The sequence below is a fragment of the Pelobates fuscus genome, chromosome 5 (genome assembly GCF_036172605.1).
Source record: "Pelobates fuscus isolate aPelFus1 chromosome 5, aPelFus1.pri, whole genome shotgun sequence".
In the NCBI taxonomy this organism is placed as follows: domain Eukaryota; kingdom Metazoa; phylum Chordata; class Amphibia; order Anura; family Pelobatidae; genus Pelobates; species Pelobates fuscus.
The window spans coordinates 338,618,155-338,642,213 of record NC_086321.1 but is presented as its reverse complement, the minus strand read 5'-3'; the positions used below and the strand labels follow the sequence as shown (position 1 = coordinate 338,642,213).

Below are 24,059 nucleotides of genomic sequence, written 5' to 3'. Positions count from 1 at the left end.
TTCGAGGAATTTTTCGTATCCTTCTCTTGCCAGGACCCCTGCTTCTTGATGTCTCCCAGATGGGCCCCCCAGCCCAGGGCAGAGGCGTCTGTCGTAATTATAGTGAAGGACTTCATCCGGAATGAGAGACCCTCGTGCAGGAATCGAGAAGATGTCCACCACTGCAGACTTCTCAAAGTTAGCTTGTTGAACCTCATAAGCCCATCCAGGCAGAGTTCCTGTCGATTCCAGACTTGCAGAATGTTTCTTTGTAGAGGTCTCATTCTGGATTTTGCCCAACCGACTGCCGGGATTGAGGCTGTAAACAGACCCAGTAAGCCCATGGCTTCTCTGATTGAAAACACAATTTTTCTTCTGAGATTCCGAATTAATCGCTTGATTTTTAGTTTCTTCTCTTCTGGCAGGAATATCTTCATTGCGATAGAATCCAAAATCAGACCCAGGAACTGGATCCTTTGAACTGGCACTAGTTCCGATTTGTTGAAATTTATTAGCCAGCCATGCTTTTCTAGCGATTCTATCGCTGTCCCCAGGTCTAGCTGTAGTTGACCTTGGGACTCTGCAATCAACAGCCAGTCGTCCAAATATGGAATGACAGAGATGCCCATACCTCTTAGAAAAGCTGAAACGACTACTAGCAGCTTTGTGAATACCCTGGGTGCTGATGACAGGCCGAAAGGTAATGCTCTGAATTGGTAATGTTTGATTACTGATCGGCAGCACACAGCGAACCTTAGAAGACTTTTGCTGGATTCTGCTATGGGCACATGAAGATAGGCATCTTTTAAATCCAGGGACGCAAACCAACTTTTTGGATGAATAAGCAGAGTAGCGGACTTTATTGTTTCCATGAGGAACTTCTTTTTGATAATCCACCTGTTTACGGCTTTTAGATCTAAAATGGGTCTGAACGAACCATCTGGCTTTGGAACCAAGAAAAGTCTTGAATAGGTGCCCCGAAAACTTTCCTTGATAGGAACTTCTTCCACCACTCTTTTCTTTTTTTTTTTTTTTTTTTTATAATTCTTTATTTTTGTCGTGCAATTGAATACAACAGAGCTTGGAGTGCCACAACAGCAGTCCCAAGCGTGAATACAAAAACATAATATAACATAAGCATGGCGTGAGAAGGACTTGCACAGTTTTTCAGGTAAATAGTTATTCAGCGTTCATACAGTGTAGTATAAGTGAGTGATGAGTATATAGTACAATGTTTTTTGGCTATAAATGTATGAGGATTAGACAATGGAAAAAACAAAACATGGTGTGTGGAATAAGCTTTGTGTGCAACGTGGATAGTACGATTATAGTGCAGTCAAGTGTCGGTTGGCCTTTCCTTTAAGGGGAAGCTGCACTAGTATGGCATAAGTGCCAAGAGATTGGCGGGATGGCGTGCCTATTTATTAGCGCGCTGTAAGGGTCACATCAAATGGCCAGTTCCTATGTACTGCTCTAGCGGTCCGTATAATAGAGGGGCACAGTTGGGGTCCATGCCCTTGCGGGCCTGCCGAACTGACACGTCAAAAAACGTCTGGTGAGGCTAACTGAGGGAGTATATTGAGCCATTTGGTTTCGTGGACGCGTATCAGAATGTGAGGCCTTATGCGCGGGTCTCAGGTGAGAACTCAATGATTGCTTATTTGATTGAGTGGCACCTTGTTGGTGGCATACATGTGTACGTGCCAGGGGGACCCTTGTGGCCACATGGAGGCAGCGGCCTCCAGTTTGTCGTGCGTGCAAGCGAGTGATTGGCGGCATGGGGTATGGAAGTGTGGTCGCTCAATGTGGTGTTGCATTATCATGGCTAACAGTCAGCTGGGACTTGGAATCACTGTAGCAATTACAGAGTGGTCGTGAGCGTAGTGCTAATTTGCATAGCCGAGGCAGTGGTAGAACAAATAACTTAAGACAGGGAAAAGAGAGAAAAGGAAAAAAAAAAAGAAAAGGGGGGGGAGGGAGGGGAGAAATAACAACCGTGCGCAGCTGTAGTAACAGTAAAGAGACCCCGGTAAACAGAGATTACATATGACATTTGCAATGACAATCGAAAACAGGCGTCTCAGTAAAATTTAGGGTAGTCGTCCGGCCCAGGTTGCCAGGTTATACGGGTACACAAAAAAAAAAAAAAAAAAAAAAAAAAAAAAAAAAAAAAAAAAGGGGAAACCACATAAGCAAAGATAATCCATCAGTCCTTGAGTCTTACGTATGGTTATCAGATTAACCATAATTTCTAGCACTGTAGGCCAGAGCGTTGTCTTGTCTCTAATGACAGAGGCTTTAGGATTATACCTCTGTGTTCTTCGGTTTATGGGTTCTCTATCAGTCCGTGCCCAGCAGAAGGGATGGAGTCCAGGGGTGCTTGGGGCCAAGTGTTGTTAGGGGACATCCCGGTTTCGCTGGGTTAGCCTTCTGCGTGATCAGGTTGTGGCCTCGGCTCGAGAGGTATGGGCCTTGATCCTGGGCACAAAGTCCCGTGTGGCCTCGGGATTCCAGCCGTGAGGGTTTGTTGGGCGTAGCAAGTCCAGTGGCAACCCCAGCGTCTGCAGGTGATTTGTTGCGTCCGACAGGTCTCGGATGGTGATGACTGTTTCTCCGTGAGGTATTAGAAGCGACCGGGCTTGGCTCCAGCGGTAGCTGATGTTCTTCTCGCGTAGTTGAGAGGTAAGGGGTCGAAGAGACCGTCTCCAAGCGAGGGTTCCTCCGGATAGATCAGCGAAGAAGGTCAGGGCCATCCCCTCGAAGTGGTATGGGGTTTGACCCCTGATGGCCGCCAGCACGGCTGCTTTTTCCTTCAGGCTTTGGAACTGCAGCACTAGGTCTCCCGGAGCTGCGGGTGGTGCCTTGGCAGGTATCGGGAGTCGGAATATTCCCTCTAGTTGCATTGCTTTGGCTTGCTTTGGTGTAAGTATGGCTGTCAGGAGGCGCCTAGCAAAATGCGGGAGTTCCTCCGGTGGTACCGACATCCCTACCCCCCTGAGTTTTAGGTTTTTCTGCCTTCGCTTGTCTTCCAGTGCATCAAATTTATTTTCATACTTGCGGCTCTGTTGTGTGAGCTCTTCTACTTTTTGCTGCAGTTCGGTGATTTGTTTTGTGTGGGTCTGAGTGGTATGTTCCATCTCCCCAAGACGGCCTGTCAGTCCCCGCAGGTCTTTTCGAAGCAAGGCCACATCCGCCGAGATTTTCGTTTGGAAGTCCGCCATGATCTCCCTGATGGCTGCCAGTGTCACTGGGGCGGCGTCGGGTGTCTTGTGCGGGGGCTCCGTTCTCACTGCTGGCTGCCTTACTGTTGCCATCATGTGGTCTTCGTCCTCCTCATCCGACAGTCCGTCGGAGAAGTCGGAGCAGCCTCCATGAAGGGACGCCATTGCGGCCTCCTGGGCGCCGCGTGCCTGCTGCCAGAGGTCCCCGATGCTTCGCCCCTGTTGGGGCCGGTCAGGTTTGAGCCGTTTCGTTTTCTTGCCCATTAAATCTGTAGTAGGGGCTTTTTGGGTGCCCTTTGCCTCGATTTTTAAGGGTTTTTGCTTGTCGTTTGGCCGGAGCTCTGAGGCCATGCGACTATCCGCTCCTGTGGTTAGGCCACACCCCCCACTCTTTTCAGTAATAGAGTCGATACTTCTCGCATTAGAGAGAGTTCCATCTCTAGAGAATGAACCTCGGAACATAGAAACATTTCCATTGGGGCTTGTGATAATTCTAGAGCGTATCCGTGTTTTATCACTGTGAGAACCCAGCGATCTGATGTTGTTCCTTTCCAGTGCTCTAGGAAGTGACTCAGCCTTCCACCCACAGGCCTGGCGTCATAACTTTTTATTTCTTCTGTCAGAAAATCTTTCCTTCTTCCTATAATCAAAGGTTTTTTTATGCTGACCCCTGAAATAGTTTCTACGAAAGGAACTTCTAAATGAGGGAAGCGACTCCGCTTTACGTCTTCTAAACTGCTTCTTAAATGATTCTGGTAAAGCTTTCCTTCCTTCCTTCATCTGTTTTAACAATTCATCCAGTTTTGAACCAAAAAGTCTTCCTGGTTCAAAGGATAGGTCACACAGTGAATTCTTAGATGCTGTATCTGCTGACCAATTTTTGAGCCAAAGCGCTCTTCTGGCGACTGTTGAAGTACCTATATTCTTGGCCGAAATTTTTAGGCTTTCTGCAGACGCATCTACCAAAAAATCAGATGCCATCCTGATATTCTTTAATAGCTTTACCGGGTCTTCCTTAGTTTCTCCCGTATAAACTTTTTCAAGTTCTTCCAACCAAAGTCTTTGGGCCTTGGCAACAGATGACCCCGTAATCAAAGCTTTAGCTTGGGCTGCAGAAGATAAGAACAACTTTTTTAAGGAGGAGTCAATGCGTTTGTCCATGACATCCTTGAGCCCGCTTGTGTCTCCAATCGGTAAAGTAGTTTTCTTAGAGATTTGAGCAATAGGAACGTCCACTACAGGGACCGTATCCAGCTTACAGTCTTGCTCCGATGCTAAGGAAAAAGGAGTTTTAAAATGTCTAGACAGAAACGGCTTGTGACTAGGGAATTTCCACTCTTTTAAAATCAATTCCTTAATCTGTGGGAGAAAAGGAAATACTTTGGACTTTTTCCCTGTTTCCTCAATTCCAAAAATGCACTGCACTTCTTTAATCAATTTCCCAATTGCTTCATCTGGGAAGGCAAACTCCTCGTCTGAAGAATCACTATCTGAAATTTCCTCATACTCAGAACCACTAGTTACTGAACTAGTATCAGAAGCTTCCCAAGATCTTAGTCTTTTCTTAGCATGTTTTACAACTTGCGAATCTTGGGCAACCGAGGCCTGGACTGACTGTAATGCAGCCGACTGCATATCCACAAATGTTTGCTGCATACTTTGTTGCAACCAGCTGAGGAAAGTAGACATTTCTGTTCTTTTTGCTTCCTCTGAAGCTTCTTTAGAACACACTGAGCAAAGTTTCTTTTTGTAACCATCTGGCATAGGTTGGCTACACACAGAGCAGATTAAATGCTTGGCTTTAGATGAACATTTCCCCTTTTCAGCAACTTTATCCAAATTTTCCGGATTAGACATACTGAAAAGAGAAAACAAAAAAGGGAAAACAATCAAAATTTTTCTCCTTATTGATTCAGGCTAGGACCCATTTAATTAAAAACTTAATCAGTCTTACCTTAAATGGCCTGAGAGTGTGTTGGAGGGCAGGTGAGATAACACTCTTTACAACCGATCTGAGAGCTCCTGGCAAACAGAGGTTGCTGCTGGTAAATGCTCATATAAGTCCTGAAACCAAAGAGAACGCCCAGTTCAAATTTGGCGCCTGAATCAAGGTTCGCATTGCGCATGCGCATAGCGCTCCGCGACTCCCTAGTGGAACGCAACGCAACCTGTGTGTGCGTTCCACCGCAGGACTTCCCAGCCGACGCACGCCTGCGTCCTTCGTCAGACCGGCACCTGGCACGGCATTAGACGGCAACATAAAACTTGAGGGACCACGCCGTCCGGCGTGTTAAAGGCTACTTACCCGGACATGAAGGAAGCAGTGCCCCCAGAGCCTCAGCCCTTCTCACCTGCTTCCTGGAGAACCTCCTGTCTAACCTCCCCTGCCGGAGGCAGGCAAAGAACTGGGTATGATCAGGAGGAGCTGCTACTTATGGGAAAGGAGGTAATTAGGGGAGGGTTTAAATGTTTGGAGATTTGCCTACCTGTTTTTTCCCTCCAGATTGGATATCCTTGTGGTATAAGCACTGCCTCTAATCTGAAGGGAAAAGTATTTTAATTTTAGTCGTCATCTGAATTGTTTTACGCTAGTTTTAGTCGACTAAATCTCCAGCAGATTTTAGTTGACACAAATAAAAAAACGAATTTAGTTAAAGCCTCTGGTTCATGAAGGAAGTTCAGAGATGAGCATAGTTTTTTGATAAAAAAAAAAAAATATGTAAAAACAAGTGCTTTTAAATAAAATTGAAAAGATTAAACATCTTTATAAATGCATATGCAGCAAATCAGATTTAATTAACAGAAACTTAGGATAGTCATGTTGAAATGTTATCCAATAAGCTGAAATGCTGACTGAACGAGGAGAATAGAAAAACCCACAAACAACTACCAACACCACCATCTGAATGGATATTCCCACTTACTTTTTTGTTTCTTTTTCTGTGGAAAAAGGCTCGGCCTCATTAGGATCTCCACAAGAAGCTAGAGAGAAAAAAAAGAAGAAATAAAGGGTTAAAGAAGTATATAAGCAATAGGTTTGTAATATCGGACGGTAAAGCGTCAGGTTTGCAGAGTTCCATAGAATTTATGTGATTGCATTGAATGTTGATAAGGGGGCAGTTTCCTGGTTGTGTACTTGTTACAGGGATGACTTTCTTGGTGAACACAGAACATTATCCAAACTAGTGGTTCTTAACTTTTTGTTTAGGCCCAAATGCCATTGTAAAATTAGCACAGTGATCCATTAATTATAAAATAATTCACCTACACCACTCATTTACTTATTACTGTACCCGGTCCTCCACCTCTTCCCCCATCACCTTATCCTTTCTTTCATCTGAACTCTGGTTTACGCCCTAAAACCACTACCTACAATGACACTTTCTAAACGATATTGACTTTGAAAAAAATAAAATTAAAATTAAAAAAGACCTTCCTAAATATCGACCTTTTATTTATAGGATCACCTTCTTAAAACTTTCCTCGTTTTATAACGAGGTCTACACTCTAATGGCAGTAATCAATTTACTCTCTGTATTTTCTACAAACATGCACAGGATAAAGGAGGTAGTGTAGCATATGGCGTAAAACAGGTGTTTACTTACATCCACTCCTCCAAACAAATCAAAGGTGTAGGTGTTGGGAAATGGCAGCTCTGTGCTTGTTTTCTTGTCATCAGTCACAATTGCCATGGCTTCCATTGACAGAAGTGGAGAGATTTCCTGCTCAGAATAAAGATTCCATTACTGGGCTTCATGTTAATAGTTTAATTCACACCAGATAAACACTGTAATTCTGGCTAAAGTACAGTATCCAGATCTGACGAGCAGATGAAAGACACAAAACGATTATGTAAAGTATCGAATGAGTGGCTCAGGGTCTTTACCTTTAAGATGCTGTGACAGTGGGCGAAGTCACTGTTGGGGTGACTATCGCAGTAAAGTCTGCGTAGAAGGAAGGGGATGCTATTCCATTTTGCCTGCTTGTCCCTTTCCAAAAGAAACTCCTCTGCAATCTGCAACAAGAATAACGGTGAGAGCGTGAGTGAATCCAGGACAGTTTTGAGCTTTACCAGCCTGTTTACACTGAGCAATGGAGCAGAATCACACAGGCTGCGTTAAAGCTTACACAAACTGATTCTTATGTATTCAAACAGGTCATCCATCATACAATCCATCCCAACAAGAAGACTAGCATCAAGCAAAGAGAAATTAAATCTTGTCGATCTATACCCACCCGCAATTTGGAAAAATTACTAACACAAGATCTATATGCAACTTAAAAGGGACACTATAGTCAACAGAACAACTACAATTTAATGTAGTTGTTCTGGTGTCTATAGCCTGCCCTGCAGGCCTTTTGATGTAAACACTGCCATTTCTCTGAATGCAACGTAACAAATGTTTACATTACAGCCTAGGAACATCCACTTCTCAGACGGATAGTAGTGGTGCTTCCTGGGTCAGTCCAGCATACTGTGCAGCACTGCAGTTCAGTGTCTCCATGCAGAGACTCAATACATCTCTATAAGGAGATTCTGATTGGCTAGGGAGGTGTGTGGCTCTGTCACACCACCTTACCTGAAATCAGCCAATCAATGCTTTCCCTATGGCAAAGCACTGAGATTGGAGGAGATGATCAATTCTGGTGATATCCAAGGAGGCTGACTGAGGGTAGGGCCAGTGCCGTTGACCCACTTGGCGCTGGTTCTTATTAATTTAAGGGGGTAGGGGGCAAGGGGAAAGCAGGGCATGTACCCTACATGTGTTTTTGTCACACTATAGTGTCAGGTATACACGTTTGTCTTCCTGACCCTATAGTGTTCCTTTAAAGGGACACTTTAGTCACCAGAACAATTACAGCTTATTGAATTTGTTCTGGTGAGTAGAATCATTACCTTCAGGCTTTTTGCTGTAAACACTGTCTTTTCAGAGAAAATGCAGTGTTTACATTACAGCCTAGTGCGAACTTCACTGGCCACTCCTCAGATAGCTGTTAGAGATCCTACCTGGGTCATGGCTGCCTAAAATCTCCTCCCTCTGAGGGGCGGGGCCTGACAGCCAAGATGGCTGGACGTGTTTGTAACAAGCTCCTGCTACATTAACCTAAACTACATGGAAAACTGAGGCAAACCTGGAGAAAACCGACATTAGGCAGCCAGAGGATCACCCTAAACACCCTCGACTACTCCCTAAGCTTGAACGGGGGTGACCCGATGGCAACACACAGCGTTACAGCCTGCGGCCTACTACGGTCGACGACCAGGGTGTTGGGGGTGGCGGCCGTGCTCCCGACCCCGGGCTCCGGGCAGCCACAGGAATCTGTAAAGCCCTGTTCCCCCCCCCCCCTTGGACCGGCGGGGGATATCCCGGTCCCCACAGAGCGAGACCTCACCTCGGCAGGGTCAACAAGCTGGAGCAAAAACCCTGGAACCGCATGGCCTCCAAAGATGGCGGATGACCAGCTCCCCTCACGAACATATACAAACTCAGGGGGTGATCGGGAGATCGAGCCCATCGCTGCGGCCTTTGAGAAATTCTGGCAAGCATTCTGGCTCCGCCTGAGACCCCGGGCACACCGGCTACCCACTCATGCGACACCAGTGCATCCGACGGCAAAGACAGCTGCGGCACTACCATACAGGCGCAAGGCCTGCACCACGCGGAAGCCAGCCCGACGCCCTCAAGCCCGGAGAAGCCCCCGGCTACCCGGAGCCCGACCCCACCGACACTCAGGAACACCTCTCAGAGTGTCAAAGCCCAGCCCAGCCTCACAGCAAACGCGGGAGTCTCCCCAGCCACACTTCTCTCGAAGAATGGACCCAGCTGGAGACCGGGAGCGACCGGTGTCACAGCTCAGGAGGGGTCATCCACAATCCCATGCCTCGCACCCGCGACAGAAATTACCTATAGGGGCAACACGGAAGCCTCGTGACCAAGCTCATACGAGGCTCCACGCTCAGACCGAGGACACCCCCGGGCAGGACGTCCTCAAGATAGACAGAACACACAAGACTACACAGCGCAGCATGATCCGGATCCCTGCGGGCGACGCTACACAATGCATGTCGGAGCGACTGCACTTCCCTCAAGGCACCACCGGAGCTGACTCCCGGCAAGGAGACATCACACCCGTAAGCCTTAAAGCAAGGACTCATGTTGATACTGACCGGGACTTTCCAACACTAGGCATTGGCTGAATCACTTTATACACAACTGGGTGCTAGCACGGGTCTGAAGGGGTTAACGCTGACTTTTTCCTATTCTTTACCCCAGCATAGAGCCATCCATCCCTTTTGCAACTCCATGAAGAATATGGCCCACTGCCATACATTACTATACCCCAGTGCATTTACCCAGTGGTTCTTTGCTCTAAGCTTAATTAGCTCTTGTCACAGCATCTTCAGTTTATGTGTAGAAGTGAAACGAGGTCGCGCTGTGTTTTGTATATGTATAATGGTTCTCCTACTATAACATATAACTGTCCTGCTGAAGCCTGCTCTGTTTTACATCACTTAAGCATGTTAATTTAATTTACAGCACTACCAAGCGACGTTAATATTGTTTTTTAATATTGCCCATCTAGTTTTTTAATATTGCCCATCTAGCGACGTTAATATTGTTCAACTTGTTTCACACTTGTCTCTACTTTTAATAGAGTGCATAACTGCATACACACTGTATATGAAACCTTATTGTCTGATTATCGTTCAAAATTGAGCAGTACTACCACATTTTCATTAACGTTACTTAACCAACCGACATACCACAAAGTTTTTTGCATGTTTACTACATTATTTACAACAACAAGTATCCAAAATTGGTTTATATAGCAATCAAAAAAAAAATGTGCATTATACTGCCACGCCATGTCCTGTTACTTTGTTGTTCATTGTTAAAGCGTGAATCTATGCTCTTGGGGCATGACGAACGCATTTGTAACTGCTTTATCTATATGCACTTCAAAAATAAAGAATTAAAAAAAAAAAAAAAAAATCTCCTCCCTCTGCATGCAGACACTGAACATTCCTCATAGAGATGCATTGATTCAATTCATCTCTATGAGGAGATGCTGATTGGTCATGGCTGTGTTTGAATTGTGCTGACTCCTCTGATCTGACTCTTTGTCAGTCTCAGCCAATCCTATGGGGAAGCACTGTGATTGGATCAGGCCAAGACTTCTGATGATGTCCGAGGAAGTTCACAGGCAGAGACAGCAGCTTCAAACTGGAATATAAGTAAGATTTTACTATCTTTAGGGAGGCCAAGGGGGCTAGATAGTGGTTTTAACACTATAGGGTCAGGAATACAGGTTTGTGTACCTGACCCTATAGTGCTTCTTTAAGTGCAACAGTTCTACGTAGCATTACTTTGTGCTATTTAAAGAGAATTAAAGTCTCTGTCTAAGCACCATAACAAATTTGCAGAGACATTACAGCAATTTCTAAACATTGATACAACTGTAAGCCAGCCTTCCTGGCTCTGACACAGCCAAAGAGAAATTTTACAACTAAAAAAGGACACTACAGGCACTCAGACAGCCACCAGCGTTTGACTCCGTGAAACTATCCTGAATGTTTTCACGCTGTGAATGAGGACATCCGGCATCTTCAAATTCCCCATTGGAATGCATGTATTCAATGCTTTTCTATAAGGAAGGCCTAATGCACTCGAGGTGCATGCGCATTAGGTACTCCCTCTGCGTTGAGGTTGGGAGAGACAGTGCCAGCGCCAATGGCCCTTTGCACTAGATTATGGTAAGTTAGGCAAGTTGAGGTTAACACTTTATTTGATTGTAATGGTTGGGGTGAATGCAGAAGGACACTGGTGTTACAGCTTTGTACTCCTAATACTACAGTGTTCCTTTACGCGTCTGTTTCCTTTACTTGTGTGTACAACTAAGGGATAAACTACTGATTCCATGAATTTCTGCTGCTTTGGATTTTTGGGACAAGATCAGAACACTTAGACCAGAATGAAAGGATCCTGATAGTTGAGCCTTTTTCTGGTGATTAGGAAGTAGCCTGTCTTTGCTTTGCGGCTTCAGGGTCTTTGGGCATGTTTGTGTATTAATTCATTTATTTTTAGCCATATTTTGAGTTAGCAGAAATGTAAAATCAGAATGAAACGATGTTCATTCTTCACCAATCCGTTATCAGTATACAGGACTATTTCTAGAACACACAGGAACACACAGGCAAGAGCAGGAGAACCCTGCTTAAAGAGGTTCTCATTCACAGGAGCTACAGTGCATGTTCTGTAGTTCCTCTGATTATTTTATTCTGAGCATGAGACTACAAATATAGTGACAGTTTCACTTTAATCCTGTATGTTAGGCTAACATGCTGACATCACAAAAAAACAATGATAATTAGCACTCTAAATTCACCTATTAGAACTGAAATTTTCCAGTTATGTAAATAGGAATTTTAAATGCATCTGTTTTTCAGGGTTCGAAAATCATACAAATTGCACCATTTTATGTGTATCTTACCAGATAACCCCAGAGGCAGCTGTAATCTATTGTGGATATGTATCTATTTCAGGGAATCACTTTCCCAATACTTGAAATTAATTGGTATGTTGCGAGGCGGAAGCATAGCTCCAGGCTCACTCCAGGAACTGAGAATCTCTGCTAAAATCTGAGTAAACCGTTTAGTAGTAATGCGGGAACTGGCGCCCACAGACTTCAGGCACCATAATCACTTCATATAGATAAAATAGGGGATAATCTGCTAAATACAGATAAAATGGAAAAACATAGCGTTTAACTGTGTGAAGGTGAGTGACACTCCGTGAATTACAATTGGACACTCAGATGTAAAACAAATCACCACTGGGCGTCCTAAAACTGGACTTCCTCAGGGACTTGGTACATCAATGACAACAAGTCCCTGAGGAAGTCCGGTTTTAGGCCGAAACGCGTTGGACGCCCAGTGGTGATTTGTTTTATACTTGTATCTACATATTCCAACCCTATGATGGGAGTGTGAAGATGGGAAAGTACAGTGACCATTGAAGAAAGGATTTCATTTAAGGCTGTTTTCCATCTGAAAATTTGTGAGTGGCCAATTGTAATTCACTGAGTGTCACTCACCTTCACACAGTTAAATGCTATGTTTTTCCATTTTATCTGTATTTAGCAGATTATCCCCTATTTTATCTATATACATTTGCTGAAGACAGGAGGAAGTCTTTGGGGACCTATCTAGATACTTCACATATTACAGGGAAGTTCCGGTTTGTTTTAAGTTTATACACTTTTTTCACTGGGGGTTGTGTTCACATATTCTGTTTGTATACCATAATCACTTCAATACGTTAAAATTTTGATGGTGTCTACAGTGTTCCTTTAAGCATTCAGCTTGGATAGACCCCTACATGGAAACCCATGCAGACCTGTTTCACTTGTGCCTAGGGCATACATTAATGCAGGATGCACAGTGATAGTTCTTCCAGCAAAAAAAAAAAAAAACACTAAACAAAACGGGAAAAAACAGTATTCATGTTTATGACTATGTACACAGTATTCATAAAGACTGAAACGAGAAATAGGATATGTTTCACTTGACCCAGAAATAATGTGCTCATTTTAAAATATATTGGAAAAAAAATCCAACCACTACCAGATACCTCGAGTGATTTTCCATGCAGCATGTACAAGAATACAATAAAGCAAATAAGAATTACAGAGGCTGTGAAAAGAATCAATGGCAATAGATCTTATATTATAGTCACCAGAACAACTACAGCCTATTGTATTTGTCCTGGCGAGTATACTCAGTCTACTACTTTTTGCAGTAAACACTTTTTTCAGAAAAACAGCAGTGTTTACATTACAGATTAGGGATACTTCCACTGGCCATTCCTCAGATGGCTACCAGAGGTACTACCTGGGGGCAGTGCAGCACTGACATTCAGTGCCACTGAACTTTACTCATAGAGATGCATGGATTCAATTCAAGATTGGCCAGGACTGTGTTTGGCTTGTGCTGTCACTGCTCCTGAACTGCCTCCTTGACAATATCAGCCAATCCAATGCTTTCGTATGGGAAAGCATTGTAATTGGCTCAGATCAACACATCTGACGATATCAGCCAAGCAGGCAGATCAGGGGCAGAGCCAGCAGCAGCAGACTGGAATAAGATTTTTTTTTTTTTAACACATTTTTTATACATGTTTGTGTTCCTAACCCTATATTGTTCCTTTAAATTGCCTTTTATTTTACTATCTTTCATGAAGTGAAAAGTAAAAAAAAAAAAAAAAGTGACAAGTCTGCTTTAGAGGTTATCATAGTTTAAACTACAGTACAAAGTGCAAGACAGACTAAAAGTAAAAATCTAAAGTGAAACTTTCCTTCTCAAGGTACCGTAGTTTCACTCCTTGGCCTCAAAAAGCATGATAATGAGAAACAACACGGTCACGGGCAGAGAGCAGGAAGGGCTGTGCCTACAACCACAAACATTTTACTTCACAGCATTGTGACATCATCCATTTATATTGTTACCCTATTAAGAATAAATACTACTTGTAAATTCAGCTGCACCAAACTAAATATCAGATGATTTCAGCAGAGAGTAATGCTTGGATATTATTGATTAATTTATATATAAATATAGACATATCCCTAAGTAAATCTGCAGCTAAGCAGCTGTGATCACTAATGGAGGGACATTAGTGAAATATGCTGACAGTAGGTGAAGTCATTGTTTCAGAAATGCGGTTTCTAAATAGCCCACTTTCTGGTTAAACAATGATCCCATTTGGTCACACAAACTTGTGGTTCTTTATTAAACAATGAGTCATGATGAAGTGAAAACAGGAGATTTACAGAAAAGAATCCTGGTGGTTCACGATCATGTCATAAAACCGGGCTGTAATAGTAATGTCACTTCAATTACAATTTTCATTGAGCAGATATATGATATATATAATTTGCATTGTGAGTATATACATAAAAGCACTATCACTTTAATTGTTTAGTTTTGACGCTGAATTTTTTTTATTGCATTTATCACATAAATTTTGCAATATAATATTATATATATATATATATATATATATATATATATATATATATATATATATTCTTCTTACAAACATTATTTAAATATACTTCAGCTTAATTAGCACCAACATTATTTAATGTCTCCCACATTGAAATTACTGTAGGACCCACCGATATTAGGGTACTGTAAAGTAGAGGTGGGCTTAACACAATATGGCGCAACTGAATCCTCATATTAGTTTGCTAGGATAGACGATTTTAAGCAGCCTTTATTAATTTAGAAATGTATTTTATGAGTGCGCTGTTCCTTAAAGGGACACTCCAGGCACCCAGACCACTTCTGCCCATTGGAGTGGTCTGGGTGCCAACTCCCACTACTCCTAACCCTGCAAGTGTAATTATTGCAGTTTTCTATAAACTGCAATAATTACCTTGCAGGGTTAACTCTACCTCTAGTGGCTGTCTACTAGACAGCCACTAGAGGGAACTTCCTGGATTATAGCACAGATTACACGCTGTGTGAGGACCTCCAGCGTCGCTCATTTCCCCATAGGAAAGCACTGAAAATCTTTTTCAATGCTTTCCTATGGGGAGCGCTAATGCGAATGCGCGGCATTGCCACGCATGTGCATTAGGTCTCCCCGGCCGGTGGGCGGGATCAGTCTCGCCCACTGGCCGACGGAGTCAGTAGGAGGAGCGGCGCGGAAGAGGAGACAGCGACGAAGGACATCGTCACTGCCTTAGGTAAGTGACTGAAGGGGTTTTCACCCCTTCAGTAACCGGGGATTGGGGGGTGGGAGGGAGAGGGAACCTGCAGTGCCAGGAAAACTGATTGTTTTCCTGGCACTGGAGATTCCCTTTAATCTGTATTATGTAAAAAAAACAGGGCTGCAACACAAAAAGTCTATAAATTATTACCAATGAGAGGGAGGATAACAGAGAGTGATACAGGAGTCTGTTGTTAACACATGTGCTGTCCACCATCTCTGACTGGTTCGCGGACGTATAAAAAGAGCAGATATGTTTCCAAGATATGAAGGGGAGTCATGCCCCTTTAGACATCAGTAAACAGGTCATTGTCAGAGGGGATCCTGATTCCTGCTGGATTGGTTATAGAGGTTTCCCAACCAATATGTGCAACTGTAAGCTCCAAAATCACATAAAATGAATCTGGCAATATTTAGGAAAGGTTATTTCAGTAAAGTAAGACTCGCAGGAGGAAACTCATAGTGAATTTCATAATGTACACAAAACACAATTTACATTTCCAGTGTTTTCACATTTGTAAATATCTCTGCTAGCCTACCAAACAAGTATTTAGCAGCAGCAGGCTATGCATCACGGGATTAAAAAATGATGTGAGCAAACCTTGTGAAGCCGCTGCATTTATTTATCTCTCTATTACGAAGGCATTGAAGTATATTTTTATTATAAAACCATCAAGCTATATTTTATGATTAATGCGATCTCAATCTGCAATTCAAAATCCTAAATGCCACAGAAAACAACAGACAGACTCTCAACCAATCCAACTTTATTAAATTAAAACTGGAGACTGATCCCTTAAACGGGATACTGATCTTAGTCGTGACCTCAAACTACTCTGTGTGTTTTATTATTGCAATAAATCTGTTATTGTATCGGACAATCAATAGTTCAGACACACCCTCATATCTCTGTCAGTTAAAATGACCACATGTTCATTTGGATAGAGTATGCCATTACACTACACCCTCTTTGACACTGTTAAAGTACGACAGACATAAAAAGAACCCTTTCCTGACATTTTACAATGCCCATGGATAATAACACTGTAAGAAGTGTGTGTATGCATTCTAACAGACTGGGTTCTTCGTCACTTTGCAAAAAACATTCTGTGAGGATGAAGGTAGAAAAAAAAATGTATGAAAAAAAAAACCCCATAAATAAATAAAGAGCTTTGAAATTACATTTAGGAAAGGGAGAGTCACTTTTCCTTTCATCAATATGTTTTCCAAAATAACTCTAAAAAGGTTATTGTTAGTGTCCTGTAATAGTGACACTATGATAGGAGGGTTATTTAATAGTTTTAACTAATGTAGAATTACAAGAATATCAAATGTTAAGAACTTACACTAGAGTTTTTCCATAAAAGGTATGATCAACATGATCAAAATGAAATAAAAAATATATATCTATAGCAGATGGGATAATTATAGACACAAGTTGGTTGCAAGCTGCACAAAATTTGCCCAAGCTTAACCACAAATGCTACATAGTGACTAGCTATGTCCCATTCTATGTTCTCCAACATTATTCTGTGATTCATATAACCATGGAGATAATTGCTGAGGTTAACTGCATCTTTAAAATATTTAGCTTTATTATTGACAATTTTATATTTTAGAACAAAACAAACAAAAAAAGATCTAAAACGTAAAAATATTTATACAAAAAATTAAGTTAAAATAAATAAATGAAGGAGGGCGGAGCCTGACTGCAGGAGCAAGCGGCCGCAATAAACGAGAGCTCCGGGTCACGAACGAAGAAATCTGGGGGATAACACCCGAGAATAGACCCCCAAATACACAACAAGTCCCCCTAACCGCTCCCAACACCATGGGGCGAAAAACGAAGAAAATATACGCGGAAAACCCCACCCCAGGGCTCACCATCGGGGACATGTGGAGACAGGCGAGAGGCCCAGGCGGATCCAACATGGCGGCGCTCCACGGAGGCTGCTCCGACTTTTCCGATGGCCTTTCTGAAGATGAATACCCACCGACCCCTACAACGGGACAACCCCCGCAACAGCATAAACCTAACCCGGACTCAGCTCCGGTAACTACAGCGGTCCTAAAACAATTACTTACCGACCTCCAAACGACCTTGCAAAAAGACATAACAACGGTACGGGGAGATCTGAAGGGCCTGACGACTCGCATAGGCACCCTTGAAAGAGCCTCCTCGACCCACACCAGAGAGATTGGTGAGCTTCAGCGGGCAGTGAGCGACCTGCAAACACATCAGCGTTACCACGAACACCGCCTCGCAGACTATGAAGACGCCAGGCGGAGAACCAACCTGAAGATTCGAGGGGTTACAGACGCCATACCGGATGCAGAGCTTCCACAGGTAGTTGGACGGCTCCTGGTAGCCATTCTGCCAAACTCACAAGTTAAAGGCATCAGCCCTGACCGCACCTTCAGAGTTCCTAAGCCGCCTAGCGCACCGACTATGGCTACCAGGGACTTAATCGTTGTTTTTCACACCCTCCAAGATAAAATGACAGTCCTCCAAGCCCTAAGGGGTAAACCACCTCTCCGATTCGAAGACATGACACTAAGCTTCTATGCGGATCTCTCGAATATGACCCTGGCATGGCGGCGCTCATTCCGACCGCTTACCGCACTGCTCCGAAAACATGGCTTCCAATACCACTGGCGGCCTTCACACACGCTGGCGGTCCGCCAAGGAATGGAATACCACAAGATACAGGACCCCGCCGACGCGGCACAATTGCTACAGACTTTGGGCCTCCCTCCGGACTCCCTCACCCAGACGGGCCAGCACAGCACCACCTCATCCACACACTCCTGGGACCCGGCGAGAACTATCCCATTCGTGCCGCAAGGACTAACACCCGACCCATACGTTGCAGCTACCACATAATCAGGGACTGGCGACCACACAACCGGCCACACAGTGAGAAATATCGTGCAGGGGGTCATTTCGAAGCCTGAGGTCCCCAGGCTACCCTAGCCTGGCTGGGAACTCCCGTCAGGTTTCTGTTAAGATGTACCGCTATTAATGTTCATGGATTATTTTGTTTTCCCGAAAGGGTACCTCATTTGTCTTTGCCTCAGACACTGGACTCACGGGGACATTTACGGATTACTTTTTCATGCTATGTTTACTAGCAACTTAGTTTAGCCTGTAATGTAACAATCTAGCACCCCTGATAATGGCGCCAATACCTAGGCTAGAGGGCCTTATGCAACGGATTCTTGTATGCTTGTATGCCACCTGCTCATCTAATGTTTTATGCACTGTTAACAGCGCGTTGGTGATTGACTTACAGTGCACATGCCAGAAAAGCCCTTTCCCTGAGCAGTCAACCTGCCTAACACCCAGAGGCATGAGCCTAACATAGCACTCAACTGACATACACAAGGTTTATCATGGTTTGCATGTTATTGTTATTTTTCAAATATGTTTCTATAAGTTAGAACTCAATAGGCGGACGTAGCTCACTACTGTTTTCCATGTCATTAACCCATCAAGCACCCACACCACTATCGCACACAAGCAGGTATCTTCCTGCGCAAGCCCCCATCAGCCATAACATCCCCCACTAAGGGACCTTGGAATCCCATTTAAAACAAAACCATCCTCACTCCATTTTTAACCTTTAGAAGAAAATAGGGGGCTTAGTCACCGCCACTCTGCAGACACTGATCTCTCCTATCGATTTAGACAGCTTGCCGTTGAATTTTTCTGTTGATTTAAGACTAGGCGTAGGCAATCACTTTGTAATTTTAATTGTTATAAAGATGATGTTCTTGCTACCACGAGCATAGCCGAAGCACAGATCTAACCTACCTAATCATACCGCTACACACAAAAGCGACTATTTCAACCTATTATTGTTAATACTTTAAAATGTGCTTGCTTTATTTGTGCTCCTCACTGTAATTTTGATTTTACTCGTTATAAAGATGAAGTTCTTGCTACCGCGAGCATAGCCGAAGCACAGATCTAGCCTGTCTAATTAATCATACCGCTACACGCAAAAGCGACTATTTCCACTTATTATTGTTAATACTTTAAAATGTGCTTGCTTTATTTGTGCTCCTCGCTGTAATTTTAATTTTACTTGTTATCAAGATGATGCTCTCGCTACCACGAGCATAGCTGAAGCACAGATCTAGCCTAACTAATCATACCACTACACGCAAAAGCGACTATTTCAACTTATTATTGTTAATACTTTAAAATGTGCTTGCTTTATTTGTGCTCCTCGCTGCAATTTTAATTTTACTTGTTATAAAGATGACGCTCTCGCTACCACGAGCATAGTTGAAGCACAGATCTAGCCTAACTAATCATACCACTACACGCAAAAGCGACTATTTCAACTTATTATTATTAATACTTTAAAATGTGCTTGCTTTATTTGTGCTCCTCGCTGTAATTTTAATTTTACTAGTTATAAAGATGATGTTCTTGCTACCACGAGCATAGCCGAAGCACAGATCTAGCCTGTCTAACTAATCATACCGCTACACGCAAAAGCGACTGTTTCAACTTATTACTGCTAATACTTTAAAATGTGCTTGCTTTCTTTGTGCTCCTCGTTTTGGAAGTGGATAAGCTAGAGGAATGCTCTTGGGGCACCTCTTACCTGCCCGTGTTATATGCATGCACAACAAAAATAAAGAATTAAAAAAAAAAAAAAAAATGAAACTCTACATACACACTTTTACCACACATGCCATCATGAAAGTAGCTGAATAATACACTATTTACACAATGTTATGTTCTTTGGAATACAAAGATGTACAATGTACATACAATTATTTTTAAACACTATAGTGCTCCTTTAAGAGATAGTGGTGTTCTATACCATCTGATGAAATCCAAGCAAAATGCTCTACAACAGTGGCCAACAGTTAAAGGAACACTATATCATTAGGAATACAAACACGTATTCCTAACACTATAGTGTTCCATTCCCTACTTCTGTGGGTCCCTCTTCCACCTTGTGATTAAAAGGGCTAAAAAAAAACAACTTTTTACTTGCCTTAGTTCAATTGCTGAGGCTTCCTCAGTGCTAGTAAGGTCACCTCCTCCTGTGACATCTGACATCATGCAGATAGGGCATCGTTTCCCAATTGGTGTTCTGCGGAACCATAGGGTTCCGCGAGAACAAAATTGGGGTTCTGAGGCATTTTCCCCGTTGGGTGGCCCAAGCACTTAGGGCCACCCGATGGGTATAGCTAAACAGGAGTATGATCAGGCGCCGCGGCCGTCTAAGGCTGCGACCAGACCCCTGTTTTATGGGATGCTGGGAGGAAGTGACAGCACTTACTCCCAGGCAGAGAGGGAGCAGTGGGGAGTGAGCAGTTGCCAATCTGGCACACCATACACAGATAGCAGCACTGAAGGAAGGCACCCTCATGAAGAAAAAATTTAAGTGCACAGCACAAATAAACATGTGTCAGTGTGTGCATCTATCAGTATGTGTATCTGTGCGCGAGCGCACATCTGTATGTATCTTTGTATGTGCAGGTTTGTGTCAAGGTGTGTGTGTTTGTATGTGCCAGTGTATCTGTGTGTCAAGGTGTGTGTATCTGTGTTTGTGTGTATATGACTGTGTCGTTGTGTTTGCATCTTAATGTGTAAGTATGTATGTGTACAGACATCCCAGCAATCAAACACCAACACATCACACACTTCTGCAAACACAAACATGACATAAAAAGAGACCCCTGAACTCTAACTGCAAAATGATATACAAAACACCAATACTACACACCTCTGCACGCATAAAAATACAAACACATCCCTGTATTAAAATGCTAAAATTATATACAAACACTAACTCTACACACAGGAGCACACCTACTCCTAAGTACTACAATATGTTTACTATCTGTAGAAATTAGTGTGTGTATATAAATTAAAAAAAAAACAAAAAACATTATGCTTTGCTAAAAGTTTATGCAACAGAAGACATAGAGAGGCACAGAATCAATGCTTTCCTATGGTGATTTTAAGAAGTTAGACATCCTCATGCAAAGCATGTCCAATAGGATGTTAAATGTTGTTTCACGGAAATAAATTCTGCTAGGAAGCGACTCTATTGGTTGTCTGGAAGACAGCCACTAAAGGTGGACTCAGCCCTGCAATGTAAACTCTTAGAAACTTGACAGTGCACCTTACCCAGACCACGTCAATGAGGTGAAGTGGTCTGGGTGCTTATAGTTTGCAATTACCCATTATTAATCTTTCCTTTTAAAGTTAGTGGACCACCACAGTGATGTTATTTCTTATGTCCAACACTGAGAGAAAGGACATTATTGCAGGTCTACCAGAATGGGTCTTACAGTCAGTCAGTCTTTAACTGAACTTTAGGACCACTTAGGATTATATTCTAAAAAGGGAGAATCATTATCTTGCTCTGCAGATGAGGCAGTGCCCAATATACACCTGGACAGCATAGATTCAATATCTGGAAACACACTAATCTCCATAATTTAATCAGCATCAAAGGCATAAAGATTCTTAAAGAACAGGGGGTGTTATTGTGGACAGCATGGGTGTGCAAGGAAAAAATATATATTTTCCAGCTACTGGCAGGTCTGAATGCCATGGTTAGCAAGACGGTGGCTGGATAATTGAAAAGAATCTAATGATTTACAGGATACGCTAGATGTGTCCCCTAAGCTGTTGCTCTGCCTTTCCAGCTGAGGTGCTCTCGAGGGGCAGCATTTGTTTGAGAATTAAATCTGACTTATTTCTCGCAGGTGTGGCATTGCAGTTTCTCCAAAATTGCAATGTTTTACATTGCAGGGTTTAAACTAAAGGGCCCCTGCCCACAAAGCGTGTCACCTCCAGGGACCAAAACAACTTAATCTAAATGAAGTTGTTATGGTGTCATGAGGCCCCTTCAGTGGACATCGCTGCTGGAGGCTACTTTGGGGTTAAACTGTTTTTTAAAAAAAATTAACCCCTGGAGGTAAGAGTGCCTCTAGGAGCTTCCTGACACCATATAACATTTAGATTAAGTTGTTTTGTGTACTGGAGTGTGCCTTTAAGTGGTCTTTTAAAAAGGAAGTGGACCATAAATAAGGCCAACTAGATATACAGTGGGTTATGTAAAAAAGTGATTTTGAAGGGTGGTGCAAAGATGTGTTTCCAATCGAATGTGTATGCTGTTTCCAATGGTTTCCATGGTGACTACTCAACTGATATTACTTTAGAATACAACACTTTTTATGCATAACTCCCACAATATCTTCAGGGAAATCACATAAAAAAAAAAAAAAAAAAGCTATGTTTAGAATCCATGCACTGCACATTAAGCACCATAACCACTATAACCACTATAACTCAGTATACCACTGGTTATTTCTAAAGTCGTTTTGACAAAACAAAAAGATACCTCCTCATCACCCACAAGCCACTCCCCTCAACAATCTGTTTTCCTGGCACTGCAGGTCCCCTCTCCCTCCCACCCCAAGTAGCTGAAGGGGTTAAAACCCCTTTAGTGACTTACCTTTATCCAGCGTTGATGTCCCTCGGCGCTGGATCAGGGTCTGCCCACATCATCCAGCGGGGGAGACCTATTGCACATGCACGGCCAGGGAGACCTAATGCACATGTGCGGCAACCCCTGCACACGCGCATTAGACCTCCCCATAGGAAAGCATTGAAAGATGCTTTCAATGCTTTCCTATGGGGATTTCAGAGACGCTGGAGGTCCTCACATAGCGTGAGGACGTCCAGTGACGCTATAGCACAGAAAACCTGTGCTATAAACTGGGAAGTGCCCTCTAATAGCTGTCTAGTAGACAGCCACTAGAGGAGGAGTTAACCCTGCAATGTAAATATATAAATGGCAATAATAATAATAATATTATAACCTCTACATACTACAGGGCAACGCTTTTCCTGTGACTCCCATCAACATGATGTTTGTGGGTGCTCTCTAGAAATGCTGGATGTGACAGCAACCCCCCCTCACCCTCAACAAGTCATCCCATCAGGAAGGCTGCTTGGGGACAGGTACATGAAGTGACTACTTACCTGCTGAGTGTGTCAGGTAGGTCCCTGCTTATTGACAGACCCTCTAATAATATTGTAAAGCGCTACGGAATCTGTTGGCGCTATATAAATGGCAATGATGATAATAATGACTGAGTGATGTAAAGCTTGGCTCTATGTACACAGTGTGTCATTGATGATACACCACTATTAATAATAATGATAATAATAATGTGTCATTGAAGATATAACACTAAGAACAACAATAATAACAATAATGTAAAGCTTGGCTCTATGTAAACTGTCACAGTGTGTCATTGATAATAATGATAATAAGGTGTCACTGATGATAATAATGTGTCGTTGATGATAATAATGATAATAATGTGTCATTGATGATATTGCCCCCCCAGGCCTACTATTGACTCCAGCACAGGCCTGCCCTACCTGGGACCCTCGGGTGAGGCCGCACCCCGTCAGCTGCCCCCGCCGAACCCGCGTCACCATGTTCTCCGGCCGGCGGCAACCGGACCCCAGCTTGGGAAACGCAACCCCGGCGGCCATGGCACCACCAAGCAACCGGGAAACAGCAGCCAGGCAGACGGACACCGAGTACAGCGCCACCAGACGGCCGCCCCGATTAACTCAACGTATAGAGCCCGCGGGGCAGGCCGGGAAATGCAGTCCCCGGAAGTGGCTGCACGGCAGGGCATATAGGGAACTGGAAGGCGAGAGGGAGGGGGGTTGGGTTGGAGCACGTTTGCAGTGCATGACGGGAAAGTGTGGTATTCCAGAGCCTGCGTTCTGTGCCTGCCGCCAAGCATCATGGGTAAAGAGTCAGTGCCAGAGCAGTGAGAGAGGAGGTGTGTTAGGATGCTGTGCTGATACCCAGTGCTGGCGATACCAGGAATAGTCTGACAACCTGGAATTTAGGGGGAAATATTTATACAGCTGAATGCTTACACAAGGGTTAGCTAATGGGTGTGACATTTATTTATTTATTTTTCCTTTTATTATGAATTTTTTTTTTTTTTTAAAAACCCTAAATTTTGGGAATTATTTTTACTGTACATTTACTGTGCATTTCGTGCACGCCGGCGTGGC

The 24,059-nt window shown here is 43.3% G+C and overlaps 1 protein-coding gene across 1 annotated transcript in view; it reads right to left on the bottom strand.

Moving 5' to 3' along the window:
• Window positions 1-23,667, bottom strand: part of TRPC4AP (transient receptor potential cation channel subfamily C member 4 associated protein) — a 47,160-nt gene extending 23,493 nt beyond the window's left edge. The window contains exons 1-4 of the mRNA XM_063455773.1: window positions 23,403-23,667; window positions 7,087-7,215; window positions 6,806-6,922; window positions 6,125-6,182 (exon numbers count right to left, since the gene is read on the bottom strand). Of these exons, the coding sequence (XP_063311843.1) occupies window positions 6,125-6,182; window positions 6,806-6,922; window positions 7,087-7,215; window positions 23,403-23,519 (421 nt within the window). The 5' untranslated portion in view covers window positions 23,520-23,667. The remainder of the gene's footprint in view (window positions 1-6,124; window positions 6,183-6,805; window positions 6,923-7,086; window positions 7,216-23,402) is intronic.
• Window positions 23,668-24,059: the final 392 nt, after the last annotated feature.